Source organism: Pristis pectinata, chromosome 26 (genome assembly GCF_009764475.1).
Source record: "Pristis pectinata isolate sPriPec2 chromosome 26, sPriPec2.1.pri, whole genome shotgun sequence".
Taxonomy (NCBI): domain Eukaryota; kingdom Metazoa; phylum Chordata; class Chondrichthyes; order Rhinopristiformes; family Pristidae; genus Pristis; species Pristis pectinata.
The window spans coordinates 14,971,492-14,997,854 of record NC_067430.1 but is presented as its reverse complement, the minus strand read 5'-3'; the positions used below and the strand labels follow the sequence as shown (position 1 = coordinate 14,997,854).

The 26,363-nt window shown below is 42.6% G+C and overlaps 2 protein-coding genes across 4 annotated transcripts in view; both read left to right on the top strand.

The window, feature by feature from the left end:
* Positions 1-125: 125 nt before the first annotated feature.
* pink1 (PTEN induced kinase 1) lies at positions 126-22,114 on the top strand. The gene is given in 9 exon segments (XM_052039596.1): positions 126-487; positions 490-683; positions 7,582-8,004; positions 9,309-9,415; positions 11,865-12,047; positions 12,897-13,060; positions 13,759-13,886; positions 14,045-14,281; positions 21,033-22,114. Coding segments are annotated over 9 exon segments (1,827 nt in total). The 5' UTR covers positions 126-363; the 3' UTR covers positions 21,300-22,114.
* Positions 22,115-25,159: 3,045 nt separating this feature from the next.
* Positions 25,160-26,363, top strand: part of agmat (agmatine ureohydrolase (agmatinase)) — a 29,909-nt gene continuing 28,705 nt past the window's right edge. The window contains exon 1 of one of the 3 annotated variants that reach the window (XM_052039387.1): positions 25,160-25,876. In XM_052039387.1, coding sequence (XP_051895347.1) covers positions 25,614-25,876 — 263 coding nt within the window. In that variant the 5' untranslated portion in view covers positions 25,160-25,613. The remainder of the gene's footprint in view (positions 25,877-26,363) is intronic. The other 2 variants (XM_052039388.1, XM_052039386.1) reach the window with 2 other exon arrangements.

Below are 26,363 nucleotides of genomic sequence, written 5' to 3'. Positions count from 1 at the left end.
CTTGCACAAGTCGAGGCGGGTTTTGAAGAGGGTATTGCTAGGCCTGACGTGGGACATTACCTTGAAGCAGGGAGGAGATGTTTTCAGTTTCTGCATCAGGATACGCCCTGGGAGGAAAGTTACCACACAAACAAGCCACTGTTTACTTGGTGCGTGTTGTCAGGATCCGGGCCTGCTTACTCTGTTGCCATGGTGACAGCGCCTGGTTGAGCTCACAAATCGCGCTCCTGCTGTAGGTCACTTACTGAGTGGTTGACGCAGCAACATCGCAGCCGTTCCCAGGGGGGTTGGGAAAGGAACCCGGGGCTCGGGGAAAGGAACCCGGGCTCAAGTGTCGCCCTGTCTACTCCCTAAATCTCCAGCATGTCGGTGCGAAACCTGCTGGCCCGCGGCTGGCAGCTTGGCCGGTCGGCCTTGCGCCGCTTCACCCCCGCGGCAGAATCCAGCCAAGTGCCGCGGGTCTGCGGCCCCGAGTCAAGCAGCCGCTCCCGTATGTGTTGCCAGCCCGTTACCGGTATTTTCGCCACTCTATTGCAAGCCTGGCTGCCCAGCTGCAGCGCCAGGCGTTTCGACAGCATCGTGGGCCCCGCGGGGCCTTGCTGGCCTTCGGCCTGGGCCTGGGCTTCGTCGAGCAGCAAGTGGAGGAGGTGAGGACCTGCACCGCTGCGTGCGAGCAGATCCAGGTAAGGAATCCCAGATAACATTCCCTTACCGAAGGAAAATTAATCTTCTTAGTACACAGGTTCGCGTTTCTGATGGAAATTTGCAACCGTCAGACGTAAAAAAGATTTTGCGCATCGACCGCCTGTTTTTCATTCAGGATGTATTCAATTCTATGCATTTAATTAGCCTACCTTATGATAATCCTCAACACCAGTTTAGCGGCTAATAGCAATTTGATAAGCCACCACTGTCTGATCTCTTGATGAGTCGCTGGTTCCATTTGCTGTAAATTGGAAGCCATTTACACCTTGGTATTGTCAACTTGCATTGAGAATTGGAATATTATTGTTACTGGTACCGAGGTACAGTTAAAAAAAACTTGTCTTGCATACCTTTCATACAGATCAATTCATTACACAGTGCCTTGAGGTAGTACAAGGTAAAATGATAGAAAATGCAGAATAAAGTGTCACAGCTACAGAGAGAGTACAGTGCAAGTAGACAATAAGGTGCAAAGTCATAACGAGGTAGATTGTGAGGTCAAGAGGCCACTTTGTTGTATTAGGGAACAGTTCAATAGTCTTATAACAGTGGGATAGGAGCTGTCCTTGAGCCTGGTGGTACGTGTTTTCAGGCTTTTGCATCTTCTGCCCGATGGGAGAGGAGAGAATGTCTGGGGTGGGTGGGGTCTTTGATTATGCTGGCTGCTTTACCGAGGCAATGAAGTATAGATGAGAGCCCTTGGAGGGAAAGCTTGTTTCTGTGATACACTGAACTGTGTCCACAACTCTGCAGTTTCTTGTGGTCCCAGGCAGAGCAGTTGCCATACCAAGCCTTGATGCATCCAAACAGGATGCTTTCTATGATACATCAATTAAAAAATTGGTGAGTGTCAAGGGGGACGTGCCAAATTTCTTTAGCTTCCTGAGGAAGTAGAGGTACTGGTGAGCTTTCTATGCCATGGCGTCTACACGGTTGGACCAGGACAGGCTATTGGTAATGTTCACTCCTAGGAACTTGAAGCTCTCAACCCTCTCGTCCTCCACACCGTTGATGTAGACAGGAAATCTGCACTGCCCCCCCTTCCTGAAGTCAATGACCAGTTCTTTTGTTTTGCTGACAATGAAGGAAAGGTTGTCGTGACACCATGTCACTTAGCTCTCTATCTCCTTCCTTTACTCTGACTCGTTGTTATTTGAGATCTGGTCCACTACGATGGTATCATATGCAAACTTGTAGATGGCATTAGAGCAGAGATCTGGCCACGCAGTCATGAGTGTATAGGGAGTAGAGTAGGGGGCAGAGAACGCAGCCTTGTGGGGTATCCGTGTTGAGAATAATTGTGGCGGAGGTGTGACTGCCTATCCTTGCTGATTGCAGTCTGTTGGTCAGGAAGTCAAGGATGCAGTTGCAAAGGGAGGTGTTGACTCCCAGGTCTCAGAGTTTGGTGATAAATTTGCTTGGAATTATAGTATTGAAGGTGGAGCTATAGTCAATAAACAATAGTCTAACATGGGTATCTTTACTGTCCAGATGCTCCAGAGATGAGTGTTAGGGAGATGGCGTCGCTGTAGACCTGTTCGGGCGGTAGGTGAATTGAAGTGGGTCGCAGGGTTTTCTGGGAGGCTGAAGTTAATGCATGCTATGATCACCCTCTTGAAGCATTTCATGATGGTGGATGTCAGAGCCACCGGGCAGTTGTTATTTAGGCACGTTCCCTTATTCTTCTTAGGTACTGGGATGATAGTGGTCTTCTTAAAGCAGGTAGGAACCTTGGATTGAAGCAGGGAGAGTTTAAAAATGTTTGCAAATACCCTGCCAGCTGATCTGCACAGAATCTGAGGACATGTGGAGGGACACCATCGGGACCAGATGCTTTCCGCGCGTTCACTCTCCAGAAGACTGATCTTGTGACCTCAACGGTGACTATGGGTTCGGGTGCATTGGAGCTGTCGGGTTGGGTGGTGACGTACCAATCCCCTTCTGTTCAAAACATGCATAGAATGCATTAAGCTCATTGGGGAGGAATGTGCTGTTGTTGTGATGCTGCTTCTGTTTTCTCTGGCCATGCACCAACAATGGTCACTTGAGCATAAGAACATAGGAACAAAGTGCTTACTCCTGTTTTTATTTCCTTTGTGGCTGTTGTGCCATTAATTTAGATTGTGTATGATCTATTATCCCAGTGCCTTATTTCCTTAGATTGCCTAAGTATCCAAACCCCTATGGATCTGTGCCTTGAATATATGCAGTAAATGACTGTGATACTTCTCCTTGATGGATAATTACAGGGATTCACTACTCTTTGGGTGAAAATTTTTTTGTAACTCTGTCCTGAATAGCCAGACCCTTATTTTGAGATTGGTCCTTGGTTCTATACACTCCAGCTATGGAAAACATCATCCCTGTGTCTGCCCTGTCATCCCAAAGCAATTTTATATATTTTAATAAAATTAACTCCTGTTCTTCTAAACTCAGCAGAATATAGGCCCAGCCTGCTAATCTCTTCTTGTGGGACAAACCCCCACCATTCCAGGAATTAACCTTTATGAATGGTTGCATTCATAGAATAATACAGCAAGGAAACAGGCCCTTTGGCCCAACTTGTCAATGCTGACCAAGTTGGCTGCCTGAAAGCTAGTACTATTTGCCCGCGTTTGGCCCATATCCCTCTAAACCTTTCCTATTCAAGTGTCTTCTAAATGTTTTTAATATAGATGCTAATTTCTTTCAGCTTCTCTTTCACTCTAGACCTGTAGTTCTCCACTGTTGCCAGGATTTTTATCTGTCTTCTGAGGTGGTGTTGGAGCACAGTAGATTCTTGTGCAGTCATTCCCTCTATTGCAATCCTCTCTCAGGTAGGGTGTCAAGATCCATGTGCAATATTTCAGGTGCAGTTTTGCCATGGTCCTGTGTAATTGCAGTAAGGTGTCTTTACTCCTGCACACAAATCATCTTGCAAATGTACCATTTGCTTCTCAACATACTCGTTGGACCTTAATGTTAAGTAGTGATTTGTGTATAAGAACACCCAAGTTTCTCTGAACTCAAAACATCTTTTAATCTCTCTCAATTGTTTAACAAATCCACTTTTCCATTTTTTTTTCTACCAAAGTGGATAACTAACAATTATTCTATCTGCCATGTCACCATCCACTCATTTAGGGATTTATTTTTTTCCCCCTCTTTTGTTTTTGTTCTCCTGAAGCCTCTCTCCATTCTCCTCATGACCACATTGCTGCCCAGTTTGTATCATCAGCAGACTTGGATTATTACATTTGATCCCTTCATCCAAATCATTAATGTAGGTTATGAGTAGTTGAGGCCCCAGCGTTGATTCCTGCAGCTTCCCATTTTTCATGTCTCCCAACCCAAAAAAATGACCTGTTTATTCCTAATGTTTTCTGTCCATTAACTACTTCTAATCCCATGCCTTTGTATTATTCCTAGTTCCTTGTGCTCAATTTTTGTTTAATAATCTTTTGTGTGGCACTTTAGCAAAGGCCTTCTGTAAATCCAAATACACTTTCCCCTTGCCTATTCTGATGGTAGCAAACCACAAAAAAAGACAATTTGTCGAACATAATTTCCTTTCCATAAATTCATATTGGTTCTGCTGAGTCTTATAAGTATTTTCTAATTGCCCTGTAATCACTTCCTTAATAATAGATTCCCTCCTGCTGATGTCAAGCTAACTAGTTTTCAGTTTCCCCATTTTCTCACTCCTTTTGCTGCCTTCTGATCAGTGGGAACTGTTTAGAGTCGATGGAGCTTTGGAAGATAACAACAGATTCATCCACCATCTCTCTATCCATTTTCATCCTTGGGAAGCAAGTTATCACATTCACATTCCTGGGGATTTATTGGCTTTGTCCCACTAATTTCTACAATACTTTTTTAAAATATAGATGCTAATTTCTATCAGTTTCTATTTCACTCTAGATCTGTAGTTCTCCACTGTTGCCAGGAATTTTTAATCTGTATTCTGGGAAGATGTTGGAGCACAGTAGATTCTTCTGCAGCCACATTCTAACATGACTCATTAATAAAAGTTTATTTGGTTCTAACTTTTCTGGTTCTGATGAAAGATCATAAACCTGAAATGTTAACTCTGTTGTTATCTCTCCATAGATACTGCATTATGATTACAGTATTTTGTCTTATTTTTACAGCGTGGTAACAGGCCCTTCTGGCCTGATGAGTCTGCACCGCCCATTTTTTTTAAAAACCCGTACATCTTTGGAATGTGGGAGGAAACCGGAGCACCCGGAAGAAACCCACACAAACACAGGAGAACGTACAAACTCCTTACAGACAGCGACGGGAGTCGAACCCCGATTGCTGGCACTGTAATAGCGTCGCGCTAACTGCTACGCTACTGTGCCACCGTTTCTTTTTTTAATTCCAATTTCCAGTTTTTTTTTTTTTGCTTTCCAACTTGAATCACCGGCCTGGAGTTGGTGGTTATTGTTAAACCAATGGCGCAAGTTGCTCATTGCACTCAAACGTGCCCACTGCCTATCTGTTGGCTTTGGAACCTATTATTTAGTTATCCAAAATGTATGGCATTTTCTACAGGGATTCAGGGACTTGTGTGTGCAAGGAAGCAACAGAATATCTCCTTAACTTACTGGATTGAAGATTCCTTTCTCAGATCTAGAGTTGAAACCAGGAAGTGTTAAGTTAAAATATTAAGTTCTTGGCAAATCATGTAAAGGAAGCAAAATAAGGAGACAAATCAGGATGGGGTTAAGAGATAAAGAGGAAATAAAAAGTTGAAAATAATAATTTTAATTACTGATATTAACATTTGCAAAAAAATGCTTTTACATCTTAAAACATCTGCAAAAATAATTAAAATATGAAGGAATGAGATTCCACATTTGCATATGTCAATCTTCAGTGCAAGAGAACTTGGCAATAACAAAGATTTATCACAGCTTTAAAACCTCAGCTCTCATTTTCTTGCATGTTTAGTAAGTGTCTATTGTGTTACTGCTCCAGCTTCACGTTTGTAGTTCAGTACCATTTCTCTTGTTGAAGTAGTGAAGAAACTAGAACAATTTAGAGAGCGGCCGCACTAAGGCTACACCTGCCCCTACACCTCCTCCCTCACCATCATTCAGGGCCCTAGCCAGTCCTCCCAGGTGAGGCAGCACTTCACCTATGAATCCAAGGGTGTCATTTATTGCATCCGGCACTCTGGTGCAGTCTCCTCTACATTGGCGATATCCGATGCAGATTGGGTGACCACTTCGAGCACCTTCATTCCGTCCTCCACGAAAGCAAGGATCTCCCGGTGGCCATCTACTTCAATTCCACATCCCACTCCCATACCGACATGTCTATCCATGGCCGCCTCTTACTGCCACGTTGAGGCCAGACGTAGGTTGGAGGAATGGCACTTCATACTTTGCCTTGGTAGTCTCCTACCTGATGGCCTCAACAGCAATTTCTCTATCCCCTCCCCTCTTCTTTCCCCCACCCCCACCCTTCCTTTTCTTCTCTCCTGTGTCTTCCCTTATTCCTGTGGTCCCCTTCCCCCACCCTCATGACCTGCCTATCTATTCCCCACCTCCTTCCCTTTATTCTTTGATCCACTGCCTTCTTCTACTGGATTTCTTCTTCTCCAGCCCCTTGCCTATCACCTCTCAGCTTCTTGCTTCTCCCCACCCTCCTACCTTCCCTCTCTCACCTGGACTCGCTTATCACCTGGACTCGCCTACCACCTACCTGCATGTACTTCTCCCCCTCCTCTGAACTTCTGAGTCCAGCTTCCAGCTTCTTTCTTTCCAGTCCTGAAATGTCGACTGTTTATTTCTCTCCATAGATGCTACCTGACCTGCTGAGTTCCTCCAGCATTTTGTGTGTGTCGAATTTGGACAGCAGTTTCTGATTTCATAGAATCATTACAGCACTGAAGGAGCCCATTCAGCTGATTAAGCATGTAATAGCAATCCCGTTAATCTAATTCCCTGGTCCTTTCTTTGCAATTTATTTTCATTCAATAATTTGTCCATGTGGTGACAATTACTTTGTGTGTGTGTGTGTGTGTGTGTGTGTGTGTGTTTTTTTTTAAAACCCCTTTCATGTGTCTTTTGGTTCTTCTGCCAGTTGCCTCAATCTGTGGCATTTGGTTCTTCACTGTTCACCAATGGGAGCAATTTCTCTTTATTTGCTTTGTTTGGATGCTTTATGATTGTAAGCACAACTATCAAGTCTTCTTTCAGTCTTCTCTGATCCAAGCTTCGCCCATCTGTACATGTTCTAGTACTTGTGCAGTCATTGGAAACTGCTGTTACGTTAACTGTTTAATAGTGATCACTGAAACTTTCTCTATTAATACTTAAAGAACTAAGTCATTTTCAGGAGAGGATTTGAATGCCCCTGTATTTAACATCAAATCTGACCTGTGTTATTTCGAATTGATGACTGTGAACTAGTATGTCAGCAGGGTTCTGCACCTTTTTTAGGGAAGTGGAATAAATAAAACTTGATTAAGAAGCAAGCCTTTGATCTTGTTGGTGATCATAAATTTGATTCGTTTGGTATCGCCACCCCCCAAAGAAGTAGTAATACCTTGTAGCTTTAATATTTTTAAAGATTTTAGCAAAATGCATCCTCCTTGATTGTTTGGGATGGTGGCTTAGTTTCCTAAGGCATAGCCTGGATAATTGTCCTGAAAACTAGTGGTGAAGGACGATAACTTAACTCTGTAGACTTGTGAGAGTGCTGAAGGCAGAGCTGAATTTTGTGTCTGTGCTACTTACAAAGCTGACTAAAGGTTTTCAATTCATTCAGAGCCAACTGCATCTGAAAAATTTCAGTTTCCATAAATGTATACCTGTTGATCATACTTGTGCCATTTCTCTCCTCGCTCTTAATAAAATTATGTTTTTCTATTTCTCCATTTGTCAGACACTATTTAAAAGAAAGAAGATTAAGTATGAAAACTCCATACCTTTGTCCACCATTGGCCATTGTCTGGAAGATTATAAGATCGGAGACCCCATTGGAAAAGGGTGTAATGCAGCTGTGTACAAGGCCTTTATTTCTGGAGTGGCCAATCCAAGATCGAGCAGTAAAATTGTGACAAAGGAGCAACCGCCAGAAAGTAGAAGCGAGGGAAAGAAAGCTGCTGTTGTACCAGATATCTTCAGTGTTGATACCGAAATAATAAGAAATAATTCAATGATTTCACAGGAAAAATCAAGTTTGAGTTTTGTTGTTCTGAAGAGGGATCCACCTGGTGGTTTTGAGGGAGGCGCCGGCTGCCCAGGCGGTGGTTCCGAGGGAGGCGCCGGCTACCCTCTGGCTTTAAAAATGCTTTGGAACATAAATGTAAGTTAAATAGATATTTATAGTGAAAATTCCCTGTTTGAGGTCAAATGGAAGATTACTGTTTGAGACTTGAGCTTGAATCCAGATCATGGTGTGCATAAATGGAGGGGGGGGGAAAGAGAATTTTACAGAAAGTACTTTGTTTCAAATACTGCATACACTTGCCAGTTGCATAAGTCTCAAAATAAAATTGTTATTCTTCTCTTAAGGAAAACAAATTGAGAACAGCAGTAAGCTGTACTAAGTATGATATATCAGGGGAGAATTGGAAAAAAATTATGTATCAAGAATATTGTAAGCAGTTGGACATTGAGCACAGTATATAGGAACCAACCTGACTACTAGAATTTTCCTCGTCTTGGGGTCCATACAGCAGAGTAATTAAACTCTTCCCAAAATTAATTGCAGAGGAATAAACAATTCCTTCAGGCAAATAGATGGCTGTGGAGATGTTATCCTTCCATTATATTCAACACTATTCTCACCTAGGGCAGCCCGATGACACAGGTGGTAGAGCTGTAGCCTCGCAGCTCAGTAACCTGGGTTCAGTCCTGATTTCCAGTGCTGTCCGTGTGGAGATTGCATGTTCTCCCTGTGATTGTGTGGGTTTCCTCTGAGTGCTACAGTTTCCCCTCTCATCCCAAAAATGTGCAGGTTGGTAGCAGTAAATTGCCCCCAGGTGTGTAGGCGAGAGGTAGAATCTGAAGATAAGCTGATGGGAGTGTGGAGGGAGAGAAATGGGGTTGGGGTAGGATTAATGTAAAAATGTGTTGTTGATGGTTGGTGTGGATCTAGTGAGGTAAAAAGCCTGTTTCTGTGCTGTATCTCTCTGACTCCCCTGATGCTCCAAACCAGGGAGATCTGACTTCATTTTTCTCTCGCATCAAAATTTCACTCAGCAGGGAAGGAGCAACCAATCCAGGAATTGTCCACACAGATCTTTCTGAACCCTGTTCCATCTGAGCCCTAGGGAAAAAGGATACTTGGCTCTTTTCTGTGCTCCCACCAGGCACTGAAGTCAAATTTGTGTTTCCACCCCCCCCCCCCCCACAGACCTCTTTAATTTACAAAATAGCCATTGATGTACTTCATTCCTCAGTTTAAAAATATTGAATTTAATGCAAGAAAAATACTTATTTGTTGGAAACTATTACTACCTGATTCCTGAGTCAGGTCATGGTTTGCACTGCATCTTTGTCTTGAATCTGGTTCCCCTCATGCAGAATAAATAATGAAAATTTATTAGGTCACAAAGTATTTTAAAGTAAGTACTTTTGCTATGATATGTAAACTTGTTATTGCAGGCAGAGTCCTCCAGTGATGCGATCCTGAGAACAATGGGGAAGGAGCTGGTTCCAACCATCCCTAATGCTTTATCTGGAGAGTTTGGTAAAACCAAACGATTAGTTGTGTATGTACTAGTGCTTTATTAATGACTTGTTCAGTATGAATATGATAGGATAGATGACTGTATCACCAGGTTAAATTCTGTTGGTATGGGGTGGATTTTTCTTTTTGATTTATTTTTCTTGTACATTTAGTCATCATTGTTTACATGCTCACCTGATTTAAAGAAAAGGTGCAGGGAAAATATCTGTTTGTCATGGATTCATCTGTCTTGTTTAAAATGCTGTGTGAATTCAGATATTTTTTAGTCTCATCTATTTTCTTCATTCTGACTCTACTTGTTAGAGCACACTTGTGCTTGTACCCTCTGCCCCTTCCTGATACACTAATATCCTTCCCCAGCAGTGCCCTGTACTTTTGCCTTTTCCTTTCTCTTTACCTTCTGAATACCTTCTATTTCCAGCCTAGCTTTATTCCCTTCTGATTGTAGCCTTGGATTCCTATCCACTTGACAATCTAATTTAAACCTTTCCCACTGATCCCTTGACTTAATTTGTAATCTGGTCTTGGACACAATTCTGCCCTGTAGTGTACAAAATACTGAGCTACACAATAGGCCATCACTTCCAATAACTACAGAATTGATAATCAGAACATATACTTCAGGTGATTGGCAAATGAATTAAAAGTGACATAAGGTTATACAAGTGGTTATACAAATTCAAAGGAAACGGAATAAACCAGAAACATGGTTGCAAGGTGACCAAGTGGAGCATGTGAATATTCAGGGGTATTTGATACTTTGGAAAGATGGGCAGAAAGGAAAAGTAAGTGGGGTAGTTCTGTTAATAAAGGATAAGATCACTGCAGTGATGAGAAACGAAACTGGCTCAGAAGCTAAAGAGGTAGAATTAGTCTCACTAGAGATAAGGAACATTAAATGTAGGACGTCTCTCGTATATACACCTCCTAATGATAGTTATAATTTGGGTTTGTAAGAAAGATACTATAATCATGGGAGATTATGTTAAATGTAGAACATAAAACATAGACACGAAAGTTGGTGGAGTCCTAGGTTGTCTAAGGATACAGTGGGACATAGATCAGCTGGAAAGTTGGGCAGAGTGGTTGTAGATGAAACTTAATCCAGGCAAGTGTGAGGTAGTGCTGGCAGGACATGTAAAGTAAATGGCAGGGATCTTAGTGTTAATGTACAAAGAGATCTTGGGGTATGTTAAATAGTTTTATGAAAATAGCAACACATTGCTATTTCAGTAAATGGGTTACTGAAGAGGGAATTTGGTACGCTTGCCTTTGTTGGACAAGGCATTGAGTGTAAGAGTTGGGACATCTTTTTGCAGCTGCAGAATGCATTGTTCTCACTGCAGTGTTGGGGGCTGAGGGGTGCCCATATAGAGGTTTATAAGATTATGGGAAGCATAGGTAGGGTGGATGGTCAGTCCTTTTCCTGGGGTAGGGGAGTCTAAAACTAGAGGGCATAGGTTTAAGGTGACCTGGGAGGAATTTAAAGGAGATCTGAGGGGTGAGTTTTTCACACAGAACGACTACTAGAGGAGGTGATAGAGGTAGACAAATTACAACGTTCTAGTGGCATTAGTGTAGATTGGCATCTTGGTCAGCATGGACAAGTTGGGCCAAGGTACCTGTTCATGTGCTGTAAGATTTTATGACCCTATAAATCTGGGCATCAATAAATTTATAAACAGCAACAACAGAAACGCAAAAAAAAATTCAAGATCCAAAGCTCGCAAGGAATTCTAATGTTAATGACAAAAGAAATTCTAGCAACTGGAGTCCACAGTTTGAGTCCTGAATACAGTTCTCATCACCATGTGTACAGGAAAGATGTATGATGGCACTGGAGAGGATGCAGAGGAGATTTATTAAGGGGCATGGATTTAACATAATCAGTAGAAGGATTAGAGGGGAAGTGAGGAAGAATTTTTTTTACCCAAAGCTTGAACAAGTTAACAGAACTGGAGCTGGGCTACTTAGGATTGAAGTCAGGATGCACTTGTGCACACAGACATTCATAGAGTGGAAAAACAGAATGAGTCAAGATAGGAATTCCGTGTCTTTGGCAGTGGCTTCTGTTTCTTATTGTTGCAGCATGGCATTATTATTGTGCAAAATAACATGTATTGCAACTCCACCAATCTGTTGGAGTGTAACAGCAACTTCAATTGAAATCATTTAATATTACAAACAGAAAAGATTGGAAAAACTCAGCAGATAAGGCAGAATGTGTGGAACAGGAAAGTAAGTTATTGTTTCAGGTCAGGGCACTTCATCAGAACTGGAAAAGATTAGAGATTTAAAAACAAGTTTTAAGGTGCAGAGAAATGGGGAGAAGAACAAAAGAAGTTTGAAAGGATGGAAGTCAGGAATAGTTGATAATATTGAATGTTATCTCCCCTATGGATATCAGGCCACAGACATTAGTTGTAATTTTCTCTTGAACTTCATGACTTTCTCTCTCTTACTTTTGTCAGACCCTCACAATATAACATAGGGAAGCTGAAATCACATCCAAACATCATCCAGATTGTCCGGGCATTTACAGCCAAATTTGCTCTGTTGCCTGGAGCATGGGAGGAGTATCCTGATGTACTGCCCACCAGTGTGAATCCTAATGGGTTTGGACGCAACCACACACTCTTCCTGGTGATGAAAAGGTAAGTAGGTTAGACTATGCTTACTGACTGGAGTTTTTAGCTCTGGTCTATGATGTAATGTGCTTGAGGTTGGAAGGGAAGGAAGCCTGAATTGACCATGATAAGACACAGAAGTATATGTTACAGCATGGGGCACAAGCGATTGACTGAATTTTAGAAACAAAGGAGCCTATACCATACATAAGCTGGGTTTAGATACTCTACATCGTGATTCACAGATCTTGCATTGATATTGGGTCAGTGCTCAGTTAATGGCACAATGTGAAGGGTCTTGTATTTAAGATTAGTATACAGAGCTCTTTTTGTATCCATCTGAATTCTTTATCTTTTGTTAAGAATGAGTGAGGAGCTGTTGGAGCCCATTGGCTACAATTGTTAATACTTGAGATCATTCCGCCCACCCCCGTTGGGGAAATAGTCTGTGTTTGGGAATAGTCTTTTTGGCAACTGGAGATGGAGTTGTGTTGCAACATTTCAGAGTGATTCTTGAGCAAGACGTGCTATAAATGGCATTTACTGGAATTGTATGTGGGTGGAGATTGATTTAAGATCGGACTTGGTTTTGAAGTTCCCATAGTCACAGAGCCTACTTTTACTTGCTATGTTGACTTTGTGTTTTAAAGAATAAGGATTTTGGAGCAAAGGAGCTGCACTGAATTGAGAATCAGTACCTTGAGGAGAATAGAGAAAATGAATCTGAAGAAAGCTCCTTTAGGCTGATGCTGTGAGACATTGTTAAAATTATTGGTGCCTTTCAAATGAAATGAAGCAAGTTGGAATTTGTTATGGATTTTTTAATGACTTTTGGGCAAACGAAATACAGTTGATATTTCTCACTTTGTATCTTAGCTATCCATGTACACTGAAGCAATACTTGCAGGTCTGTAGCCCCTGGAGTGAGTTTGCTGCACTGATGATTCTTCAGTTACTGGAGGGAGTGGATCATCTGGTTCAACATGGCATTGCACACAGAGACCTGAAGGCTGATAATATTCTGGTGGAGTTTGATTCAGGTGGGAGCAAGGAAGGTTCTTTAAACTATAGATTTCTGAAACTTTTAATGACTTTGAACTCTTTACTGAATAAATTTTGTTTAATCTAATGACAAGGGATAAACAAAAGCGAAGTATAATATCTCAAAAATTGAAAATGTAATCCATACAAAATCTGTGGGTCAGGGAGTTGGTGGTACAGGAGGAGGTAACAGCAACTGTTCAGTGAATGGAGTGGAGACCATGGCTGATTGTACGCCAGTGTCTAACTAGAAGGAAGCACCGTGTGCAGTGGCCTCATCATTTGAAAGTTTGGGCCTGTCTCACCACAAATTATTTGTTTTGCTCCAAAATTATTTCTACAAGTGACTTTTAAACTTTTCATGCCTTAACAAAAAAAATCTCGGTGGTAAGTAGGAGAAGTTTTGTGCAGAATTCCCAAATGTAATATATACTACTCCTGCATAGGAGCAAGGCCTGGCCCTGTCTTGTATTTGTACAACATACATTTTTTTTGCATTTTTGAATGGAAGTGTTTACTGTCTATTGCTCATGCAGTGCCCACGATATTATTTCTGTGGTATCATAGGAGGTTTTTAGCTATACTTGACACAACAGGTTTTTGTATCACTTTGTCCTCAGTTGTAAATGTTTTTATTGAAGGCAGTTAATGAAGTACAGGTATAAATGCAATTCTTTTCTTTTTGTGCACTGTTTAGTTGGCTGCCCACGTTTAGTGATCACTGATTTTGGTTGCTGTCTGGTAACTCCTGATCATGGATTGAAGCTTCCTTTTACCAGTATGGAGGTTGACCGGGGAGGAAATGCCTGCCTCATGGCTCCTGAGGCAAGTGTGCTGAAAAAAAAATGAAGCTTGAGCTTGTGCATGGTTTACGTTTGAGCTGTGACATGCTTTTCTACAGCAGCAATCAGAATGATATGTTTATAGTAAATGAAATCGGTGTACAAAGGCTTAAATCAAACCCCTGCTCCTGTACTTTCTAGATTTGTGCAGCAGTGCCTGGACCCAAAGTAGTTATTGATTATGGAAAATCTGATGCCTGGACAGTGGGTACTCTAGCCTATGAGATTCTGGGATTTCCAAATCCCTTCTATCCACATGGAATGAATTATCTGGAGAGCAGGAACTATGAAGAGAACACGCTGCCGCCTTTGCCAAACTCTGTTCATAGAAACGTGAGACTGGTGGTGAAGCTTTTGTTGTGCAGAGATCCCAAGAGGGTGAGTACAGTGATAATATTCAAAATTGTTTATTAACTGTAGGAGGTTAAGATATTTATTTATTAGTCACATTTACATCGAAACACACAGCGAAATATGTCTTTTTGCGTTACTGAGAATGTGCTGGGGGACAGCCCACAAGTGTTGCCACTCTTCTGGCGCCGACATAGCATGCCCACAGCTCCTAACCTGTACATCTTTGGAATGCGGGAGGAAACCGGAGCACCCGGAGGAAACCCACGCAGACACGGGGAGAACATACAAACTCCTTACAGGCAGCAGCGGGAATTGAACCCAGGTCACTGGCGCTGTAATAGCATTATGCTAACCGCTATGTTGCCGTGCCGCCTATCAATACAGGAATCAATACTGTTCCTATCCTTCAATTGTTAAAATGATACATTCTAGTGGCTTTTTCACCTAATGTAACTGTCTAATTTTAGGATCAATAACATGCTCACCTATGTTGTCGAATTCGGTCGGAGAGAAGACTCAAAAGACCACTGTTCTCGTTCAATCTCTTTATTACTTAATTTACTTTAAAAAAAAGTTACTAAAGCTATAGTTCCTTAATCTTTTCAGACCATTTTGTTCCACTGGTTATCTTTGTATACATAAGGTTTCTCATGGTGGTCTCAGGGTCATTTTAGTGGAGCAAGAGTCAATTGTGCAGACTTGTTGAGACAAGAACTGATTGTACTGTATAATCATACCTCAAGGCTGAAGAAAACTAGATGAAGCAAGCAAAATCTCTGAAGCAAGGCATTACAAAGCAAAGCACAGCTATTTCAAGCAGTCTATTACAGCCATAGTGATGTACCCTTAAATTCTCTTTTCAGGGCTCACAATCTTTTACTCTCCTAACTTTTCATTATACACATTTTCAGTGTAAACTATCATTTTTCTAGCTTCTTAAGAAAACCTAATCAAATAGATTTATCTTTGTTGAATTTAACATGAAGCTATATGCAATAATATGGATAGCAACATTTTTCTGTACTAATTCCAGTTGCAGAGTTTGGTTGGTAGTTCTTGGTAGTTTTGTTTTCTGTTTTGTCAATTATTTTATTAAACATGGAGGCTTGCTGGGCTGCAGGTTTAAAGACACAGTACCAAAGCATTCATTGTGTATTGAATGCCACAGTCATAATCAAACTCCTGTTTGATCTTGTCTTAGACTAATGTCTTTGCAGCAGGGATCACTGGATAGGGAAATACAGGTTGCTTGATGCCAGCTGTGGTGCTTAAACAACAAACGTGAGCATTTCAGTCAACCCTTCACGCAGGAGGATTGATGGCTATTGCTTGACTGATCTGTGGAATAGTTCTCTCAATTTGGTCATTACCTTGATGTTTGTGAGGAGCGTAACAACAAGAAGTGGAAGGAGTAGGCTATTTAGCCTGCTCCCCCATTGTAAGATTAATTTGCCTGGGTACCACTTTCTTTCACTGTCTCCATAGAACCATACAGCACAAAACAGGCCCTTCAGCCCACCGTGTCGTGCCGTCCATCAGACCACCCTCACACTACCTAACCCCTTCCTCCCGCATATCCCTCTATCTCACGTTCCTCCATATGCCTATCCAACAAGCTCTTGAACCTGTTCAATGTATCTGCCTCCACCACCACCCCAGGCAGCACATTCCATGCACCAACCACTCTCTGGGTGAAAAACCTCCCTCTGACATCTCCCCTGAACCTCCCACCCATAACCTTAAAGCCATGACCTCTCGTCTTGAGCATTGGTGCCCTGGGAAGGAGGCGCTGACTGTCTACTTTATCTATTCCTCTCAATATTTTATATACCTCTATCATGTCTCCTCTCATCCTCCTCCTTTCCAGTGAATAAAGCCCTAGCACCTTAAGCCTCTCCTCATATTCAATACCCTCCAATCCAGGCAGCATCCTGGTAAATCTCCTCTGCACCCTCTCCAATGCCTCCACATCCTTCCTATAATGAGGCGACCAGAACTGAACACAGTACTCTAAATGTGGCCTAACTAGAGTTTTGTAAAGCTGCATCATAACCTTGCGGCTCTTAAACTCAATCCCGCGACTTATGAAAGCCAACATCCCATTGGCCTTCTTAACTGCTCTTTCCACCTGTGAAGCAACTTTCAACGAACTGTGAATATGAACCCCCAGATCCCTCTGCTCCTCTACACTGCCAAGTACCTTGCCGTTTACCCTGTACTCTGCCCTGGAGTTTGTCCTTCCAAAGTGTACCACCTCACACTTCTCCGGATTGAACTCCATCTGCCACTTGTCAGCCCAGCTCTGCATCCTATCAATATCCCTCTGTAAGCTCCGACAGCCCTCCACACTATCCACAACACCGCCTATCTTAGTGTCGTCCGCAAACTTACTAACCCAGCCCTCCACCCCCTCATCTAAGTCCTCTATAAATATCACAAAAAGTAGAGGTCCCAGAACCAATCCCTGCAGGACACCACTAGTCACTGCCTTCCAATCTGAGGGCACTCCTTCCACCACAACCCTCTGCTTTCTACATGCAAGCCAATTCCTAATCCACACAGCCAAGCTTCCTTGGATCCCTCGGCCTCTGACCTTCTGAAGAAGCCTACCATGAGGAACCTTATCAAATGCCTTACTAAAATCCATGTAAACCACATCCACCACACTGCCCTCATCAATCTTCCTGGTCACCTCCTCAAAGAACTCTATCAGGCTTGTGAGGCAAGATCTTCCCTTCACAAAGCCATGCTGGCTGTCCCTAATCAGTCCATGATTCTCTAGGTGTTCATAAATCCTATCCCTTAGAATCTTTTCTAACAGCTTACCCACCACAGATGTGAGACTCACCGGTCTATAATTCCCTGGCCTATCCCTATTACCTTTTTTGAACAAGGGGACCACCTTCGCAATCCTCCAATCCTCCGGCACCACCCCCGTAGACAACGAGGACTCAAAGATCCTTACCAGCGGTTCAGCAATCTCCTCCCTAGCCTCTCGAAGCAGCCTGGGGAAAATCCCGTCAGGCCCCGGAGATTTATCTGTCTTAATATTATTTAACAACTTCAACACATCCTCTCTCTTGATATCAACAACCTCGAGAACATTACCCCTACCAGCACTCCCTTCCGCATCATCAAGACCCCTCTCCCTGGTGAATACCGAAGAGAAGTACTCATTCAGAACTTCTCCCACTTCCGCCGCCTCCAGGCAAATTCTCCCACCTTTGTCCTTAATCGGACCTACCTTCACCCTAGCCATCCTCCTACCCTTCACGTACTTGAAAAAGGCCTTGGGATTTTCCTTAACCCTACTAGCCAAAGCCTTTTCATGTCCCCTTCTAGCTCTCCTCAGCCCTTTCTTAAGTTCCTTCCTCGCTACCCTATATTCCTCACGGGCCCTGTCTGAACCTTGCTGCTTATACCTCACGTATGTTACCTTCTTCTCCCTAACAAGTCGTTCCACCTCTCTCGTCACCCACGGTTCCTTCACTCTGCCATTCCTTCTCTGCCTCACCGGGACATATTTATCCCTAACATCCTTCATAAGATCCCTGAAATATCGACCACATCCCCATGGTACATTTTCCTTCAAAAAGGACATCCCAATTTACACTCCCAAGTTGTCTCCTTATAGCCTCGTAGTTAGCCCTTCCCCAATTGAAAAACCTCTTGTCCTCTCTGCACCTGTCCCTGTCCATGACAATTTTAAAGGTTATGGAGCAATGGTCACTGTCCCCCAAATGCTCACCCACCAATAGATCCTTCACCTGTCCCGGTTCATTTCCTAAAACTAGATCTAACATGGCATTCCCTCTAGTCGGCCCGTCAACATACTGCGTCAGGAATCCTTCCTGGACACACTTAACAAATTCTGTCCCATCTAAACCTTTGGCACTAAGCAGGTTCCAGTCTATATTTGGGAAGTTGAAGTCTCCCATTATAACAACCCTGTTATTTCTGCTTCTCTCCAAACACTGCCTGCCAATCTGCTCCTCTATATCTCTGCTGCTACCGGGGGGCCTATAGAATACTTCTAGTAGAGTAACTGCTCCTTTCTTGTTCCTTAACTCCACCCATACGGACTCTAGAGATGATCCTTCTACAACATCCATCTTTTCCACAGCCGTAACAGTGTCCCTGACCAGTATCGCCACCCGTCCACCTCTTCTCCCCCCTTCCCTATCCCTCTTAAAACACCGAAAACCAGGAATATTCAATATCCACTCGTCTCCTGACGTCAGCCACGTCTCAGTAATAGCCACGATATCAGAGTCCCCCATACTTATCCAAGCCCTCAGTTCATCCCCCTTATTCCTGACACTTCTTGCAGTTAAGTAAACACACTTCAGTCCATCTACCTTATTACTTTTACAGCCTGTATTCTGCTTCTCCTTCCCCAAAGCCTCTCTACCTGTTTGATCTAACTTTTCCCCATTCCCTTCTTCCTCTAACCTACTCCTCCGGTTCCCTTCCCCCTCACAAACTAGTTTAAACCCTCCTGTACCACCTTAGCAAATCTCGCCGCAAGGATATTGGCCCCCTTCTGGTTCGGGTGTAACCCGTCCTCTCTGTACAGGTCCCACCTTCCCGAGATATCTCTTTGATTCCCTTAACATCTAAAACTCTCTGTCTCTGTCATGAATATGCTTGGCAATTGAGCATCCACAGGCTTTTTAGGTAGAGAATTCTAAAGACTCACTACGTGAAGAAATTTCTTCTCACCTCAATGTGAACAGGCAACTCCTTAAGATTGTGACCCCTGGTTTGAGACATACCAGTCAGGGGAAACATCATCCCCCACATCTACCTTGTTAAGGCCTGTAAGAATTTTGTACACTTAAATGAGATCACTTCTCATTCTTCTAAACATGAGAGTATAGGCCCAGTCTGCTTAATCTCTCCTCATCTGTGATAAACCTGCCGTTGCAGGAATCAAACCATGTAAATCCCATGTCACAGCTACATGCTTCCTAAGGTAGGAAGACCAGACCTGTACACAATGTTCCAGATGTAGTCTCACCTGTGTAACTGGAACAAGAGGTCTCTATTTTTGTATTCAAATCTTGCAGTAAAAGTTAGCAGATTGTATGCCATCCTAACTACATATTAACTTTAAGTGATTCATTTACAATTGCATCCCTCTGAATGCCAACACCATTTAATCTCTCACCATTTTTAAAAAAACACTCTGCATTTCCATTTCTTTCCTATAATATATTCAACTAGGCATGTCTTTGTTAATTCGCTTAACCTGTCAATGTCCTCTGAGGCTTCATAGTATTCTCTTCACAGCCCATACTGCGATCAGCTTTGTATCATCAGCAAATTTGAATATATTACACTTGGTTCCCCTCCTTTAAATCATTGATTTCAGTTGTAAACAGCTGGCACCCCAGCACCAATACCTGCAGCACCCCATTATTCACAGCCTCCCAACCTAAATTTGATGTGTAGTCCTACAGTTTTCTGGCCATTAACAAATCCTCAATCTATACTAATAAATTACCCCAATAAGCAGACCCTAATTTTGTTTAATAATCTCATATGGCACCTTGGGCCTCCTGAAAGTTCAAATACACCACATCAACTGGTTTTCCCATATCTACTGTGTTGCCATTTCCTTAATGAATTCTGGCATTTTTCTCTACTACTGATTTCAGACTGGTTGGTCTGTATTTTCTGTCTCCTTCCTTAAATAGTGGGGTTACATTTACTACCTTCCAATGAGTGGGAGCTGTTTGAATCTCTGGAATTTTGGAAGATGACAACCAATGCATCCACTATCCCATGATGCAGGTTATCAGATCACCAGCTTTTAGCCCCATTAATTTTTGCAGTACACTCCAAATGCTAAATTGTTTTGGCTCTTTCACTTGACACCTGTTGTTCTGCATTATTACCATAAGGTTTTTTTCTTGAAGGACACAAAAAAAGTATTTATTTTCCATTACAATTTCTCCTTCTCAGTCTCTAGGGGATTTGTATCTTTTGTTAATCTTTTCATTTTTGTACATCTATTGAAACGTTAAGAATACGTTTTGTCTTTATTGCTAGACTATTCCCATTTTGTTTATCTTTTCAATATCTTCCTTTTTGGGTTTTTAAATATTCCTAATTATTAGTGTGTTTTTTTTAGCCATTTCTTTTAATCTAATACTTAATAGCCATGGTTGGGCCAATTTTCAGACTTTTCAGAGTCTACTGGACTAGATGTGTCTTTCTTGTGCCTGGGTTGATGCCAAGTGACCTGTCCATTTTTTGTTTCAATTCCTGTATTTTGACAAAGAGAATGGATAGAATTGATTAAAATGCTGGACCACTTCAGATTGGAGGTGAGAGTCAATCACATTGCTCTGGGTCTAGAGTCACCCACAGGAAAGTCTAATGTAAGGCAAGCAGATGTCATTCCCCTCAATACATTAATGAACTAAAGTGGATTACTGATGCTACCCATTTTCCTCTCCAAATTATTTAAATATTTGAATTGAAATCCTCAGCTGCTATTCATTCTCGTGTCTTGGAACTCTTATTCAAGAACTTGAGATTTCTAATCCAATTTAGTAATATAATTGCTTTGCTACCATTCATGTTCACTTACCATGTTCCGCTGCATAAGCCTCCTAAAATCTCTGCCAATTTACTTTGTATTCTCAGTTTTAGCACCAGGACTGTAAGTACAGCTCCTCCTCTTATCCCAGCCACTTTCATTTTCATAAGTTGTTAAACTTTATAAGAAAGTAGAAACATGGGCACTTTTTCTTCTTCTCATTCACAGCGCCTGTCAGCAAGAGTTGCTGCGGACATGCTGCACCTACATCTGTGGGGGACAGAGCTCCTTGCTTCAGCTGAGATCTGTGCACAGAAGCTATTTGACTGGCTTCAGTGCCAGATTCTGCTCACGTGCCTGCAGGTCACAATGAATCGTGAATCGTCAGTGCAGACCGAACTAAAGAGGAACTTCTTGGCAAATCTCAGCTTTGAAGAACTGAACCTGGCACTGGATCTACTGCTACATGGGAAAAGCAACAAGTTCACCGATTAATACTCTGGGTTCCAAACTGAATTGGGTGAGAACTAATGCTACTAATTACAGGTCTAGGAATAAAACATTGCATTTAGTTCCTAATTAATAAGATGAAAATGCATTTAATCAATTGGGGCTTCTGCTGGATAAGTAGTTGATGAGGTAAATGGTGTTGTCCTTTGCCATTCAATACCAGCACTAAGGAGAAGATGTAATTGGCTTCTGTAGGACTTGAACAGTTGGGAAATAAATGTCTGGGTTTGTTATTAACTGTTTACTGAAGAATGTTAGTCTGAAATGGAAGCCAGCACACTGCTCAGTTAACTTTTTTTTTGCATCGTTTGTACCTTGAACCCCAGACCGGGCACTCAGCACTTTAATCTCTTGTTTTTTTTTTCCTTAAAAACCAAAAGCTATCCCAGAACCAAAGTGCAGGGGATCATCAAGTTGTCAAAGGTATGAGTGGAGAGAAGGCATCATTGAAGTAGCACAGGCGATGTCACAAAGGCTACGTTTTTGAAGGAGGAGGAAGGTGAATGTGAGGAGTTCCTCATGTTTGAGATTTTAGGGAAGGAAAAATAAGTTTACAGATATGAAATATTAATCCTGTGGATGGAAAGTCCTAGATTTTTTTCTTGAATGTAATCTGTGCACAACTAGAAACTACACTGTTTTCCTTGCTGTGTTTTCTGAATTGTGGAAGTTTCTTCCTGCTGGATTAGCCATTGAGCTAATTACTTGGCTGTTCACACTGATCCACAGATACGTTTTCAGTTTGTATTTGCAATGTAGCTCTGTTAAACTGATTTAAGTAAAAATAGGATTTGAAATTTGAACAATGATCTCATTTTCATTCTTTGCTATTATGGGGTGGGGGGGGAGTTGGGAGGTGTGAACAAAGGGAGAAGAAAACTATGTGAAGAGGTGAGAGTGTGTATGAGAACAGCAGGGGTGTGGGTTGCCTAACATTGGGGAAAATTCATATTTGTCCTTCCCTCACCCCCACCTGCTTCCAAATGCCAATCATCCCCTCTCCCTCTGGCTCCACCTGTCCCACCCCCTCCCCCTTTGTACTACTATATACTGGAAACCTTTCCTGTCCCTTCTGAGCCTGTGATGCAGGTTCTTGACCTGAAATGTTGACTTGCACGTTTTGCTTCCACAGATGCTGCTTGACCCGCTGAGTTCTTCCAGCATTCAGTTTTTGTACAAAAATATTGTCAGGAAGGAATTCCTTCTCAAACTGGAAGTTCAATATCATTAAACATTTGAACATAATATTAAGCCCTCATTTGCACAATATACACATTTAAGAGGATTGTTCATCATCTGCTCAGACAATTATTTACAATAGTTCCCTTTTTTATTGCTTTGACCTCTCTTCCCTGCCCCACTTTGCCATAATATTTTATTATCTTCCCCTTTCACTGATTTTCTTTTTCCCCATTAAAGCAGCACAATTTAAGGCCTGGCTACAGCAGAGGCATAGTCCTGCCATTCTTTGCAATTTGTGCTCCAGAGAATTGAATGCAAGAATTTTAACTTCTTATGTGGTTTCAGCATCTGTGCAATGCCACCTTCCTTTCTGCATTCTAAAGCCCCATTCATGTGTCTTCCCCTGTCTTGTATAGCGTTTTGAGACATGGAACACAGGAGCATATGTAGTGGTAAGTGCACCACGGGAGTTTTTCTGTCCTTTCATAGAATAGTGGCTTGCAATGCATCTGATTATTTAAGCACTAGAAGTCTGCAGTATCCCATTCAATTTGCCAATCAAATCTGAGAATTTCTTTAGGGATGCTGTATGATTCAATTAAGTCACCTCTGCCTGTTCTGAACTTCCGTGGATTTAAGTTTAGCCTGTCCAACCTTTCCTCAATGATGTAACTGGCAAGGGCAGACTTAATCTAGCAAACCTTCTCTTCACTGCTTCCTTAAATAAGGAAATCCATACTCCTGGTACTCCAGATGGGTCCCACCTATGTTCCATATAATTGGAATTGGTTTATTATTGTCACTTGTACTGAGATACAGTGGGGGAAACACTTGTCTTGCCCATAACCTCCTACTTTTGTATTCAATTCCCCTAAAAATGATACCATTCCATTGACTTTCCTAATTGTATACTTTACCTATGTAACATGTGAAATAGGCACTAGGATGTGTAGATTCCCCATGTCTCAACAGCTCTGCAATTTCTCACCACTTAAATAATAAACTTATTTCTGCCCTATTTTCCCTACTAAAATAAACAATTTTATATTGTCCCACGTGTAACTCCATCTGACAGGCCTTTTCCCACTCAATCGACTTATGATGTGGTATAATCACAGTCCTCTGTTTATATCAGACAATTCATACTAAGTTCAGTTTTACACATCTGAGGTATTGGTTTATTATTGTCACATCTACTGAGATGCAGTGAAAAGATTTTGCTTGTGTGCCATCAAGAGAGATCATGACATACATAATTACATCAAGGGAGTAAAAAGAAAAACAGAATGTAGAATATAGTGTTGCAGTTGCAGAGAAAGTGCAGTGCAGGTAGACATAAAGTGCAAGGGCCACAAGGTAGATTGGGAAATCAAGAGTTTGTCTTTTAGCATAAGTAAGGTCTGTTCAAGAGTCTGATGACAGCAGGATAGAAGCTGTCCTTGTGTCTGGTGGTATGTGCTCTCAAGCTTTTGCATCTTCTGCCCAATGGAAGAGGGGAGAAGAGAGAATGACCAGAGTCAAAGGGGTCCTTGATTATATTAGCTGCTTTCCCAAGGTAGGAGAAAGCATAGACGTAGTCAATGCAGGGGAGGCTGGTCTGCGTGATGGACTGGGCTGTGATTAACACTCTGCAATATCTTGAAGTCTTGGGCAGAGCAGTTGCCATACCAAGCTGTGATGCATCTATAAAAATAGGTAAGAGTCATTGGGGACATGTACTTTCTTGGCTGTAGTGTCTATGTGGCTAGATCAAGACAAATTGTTGGTGGTATTTACTTAGGAAACTTGTAGCTCTCAACCACCTCCACCTCAGCACTGATACAGACAGGGGTGTGTACTCTACCCCACTTCCTGGACTCAATGACCAGCTCCTTCATTTTGCTGACATTGAAGGAAAGGTTATTGACTTGACACCATGCCACTAAACACTATCTCCTTCCTATACTCTGTCTCATTGGTTGTTTGAGATCCAGCTCACTACAGTGGTGTCATCTGCAAACTTGTAAATGGAGTTAGAGCAGAATTTAACCCAGTTGTGAGTGTATAGGGAGTATGGTAGGGGGTGGGGGGTGGAGGGTGGGGGGCGCAGCTTTGCAGGTCACTGGTGTTGAGTGTAACCATGGAGGAGGTATTATTGCCTATCTTTACTGATTGACTTCCTGACCAACAGACCACAAGGGTCCAGATGCAGAGGGGGTGTAGGGTCCAAGGTCTGGGAGTTTGGAAATGAGTTTGTTTGGAATTGTGGTGTTGGAGACAGAGCTATAGTCAACAAATAGGAATCTGACATAGGTGTCTTTGTTATCCTGGTGTTCTAGAGATGAGCGTAGGGCCAGGGAGATGCTGTCTATGTTTCAGTAGGGGATAGTTTATATTCAGGCTAGAACAGAAAGTACAATTGATACAACTGATGGAACCATAGATGATTTGGACAAATACTTCATCACTCACCTCCCAGAAGACATGTGTGAAGTTCTAGAAGGAAATTATGGGGCTAGATCAGGGCCAGATTGGTTGGGTGTTGAGAGAAGAACCAGGATGATTCTAAATATAGAATTATGGTGTCTTTTTATGATATCAGGATAAGCCACAGTTCCATTGAACTACCGGTGGGAGAAATGCAACTTGTTTACTGGGATTACTTAAAAGTCAGTCAATTTTAGCCAAAGTGTGGTAGGACTTTGCATCTGTTGTAGAGCAGCTGATCGTATTGCAAAATGTGGTCTTTGGACCTGGTGGTTGTTTTGTAAGGAATATGTCCTCCAGTTGGCAGCACGCCAGTGGCAGCTTTAAGGAAAATGCTGAGTGAACATATGATGCTGTAAATCGGTATGTCACCAGACCCCAAGGCAGAGCACCCTCCTGCCCCGTGCTAGTGGGCAATTCAGACATGCTTCTGCAAATAGCTCCCAGGGTGGGTCTCTCTCAGGCTGAGAAATGAAAGACAGTTCCATGGCTCCAAGGAGAGGCAGAAAACTTTAAAATAAACTCTGCTGAAATGTGCTGCGATGACAGACTGCAGCGGTGTGGCTTAAACTGGCGTGCAGAGGCGAAACTTTGACCGGGTCAAAGCTCCTGTCTGAAACTCCCGAGATAATCTCTATTGGCTCAGCAAACATGGAGCGTTTTCTCTTTCGTCGCGTCCCTTCTGTACTGCGGTCAGTCTGTCTGCGGGGCCGTCGGTGGCTGCTGCACCCTGCGTCCAGCCGCAGTCTCTGCTCGCCCCGGCTGAACATGCCCACGAGCGCCGCGGAAGTGGCTCGTCCTGTCGGAGTTTGCTCCATGATGCGGCTCCCAGTGCAGGATTCCTCGCAGGGCTTGGACGCTGCCTTTCTGGGGGTCCCTCTGGACATCGGCACCTCGAATCGGCCCGGTGCCAGGTACGGAGCATGGAGGAAATGAGTTGTAATGGGTGCCAGTACGGTACAAATTACCCCCTAATTTAGAAACAAAACTCTGGGAATCGCCAGCAGGTCAGGCAGCACCGGTGATGAAAGAAAGCGTCAACGTTTAAGGTCAACCGGGAAAAGAAAAATAAACCTGTAGAGAAAGGGGAAGAGGGCAGTTGTGCAGCACAGAAATAGTTCCACCATGCCCATGCCACCTGTTGTATCTACTCTAATCCCATTTCCCCGCATTAGGTCCGCAGCCTTCTATGAGTGGAAGGTTTGTGATGGAGTGGTCGCCAGAAGCCAATGAGTGGCACAAGGGGTCTTGTTGCCAACCGAAAGGTGAGTGATGAACAAAAGGCACATCTATTGCAGGTATTAGTAGGAGGTGAACAAAAACTGGCTGTTCTAGAAGAGTAGTGAGTAGAAAAACTCAGCATTGGAAGTGGGGGATGCAAGCTGGAATGGTAGAACAATG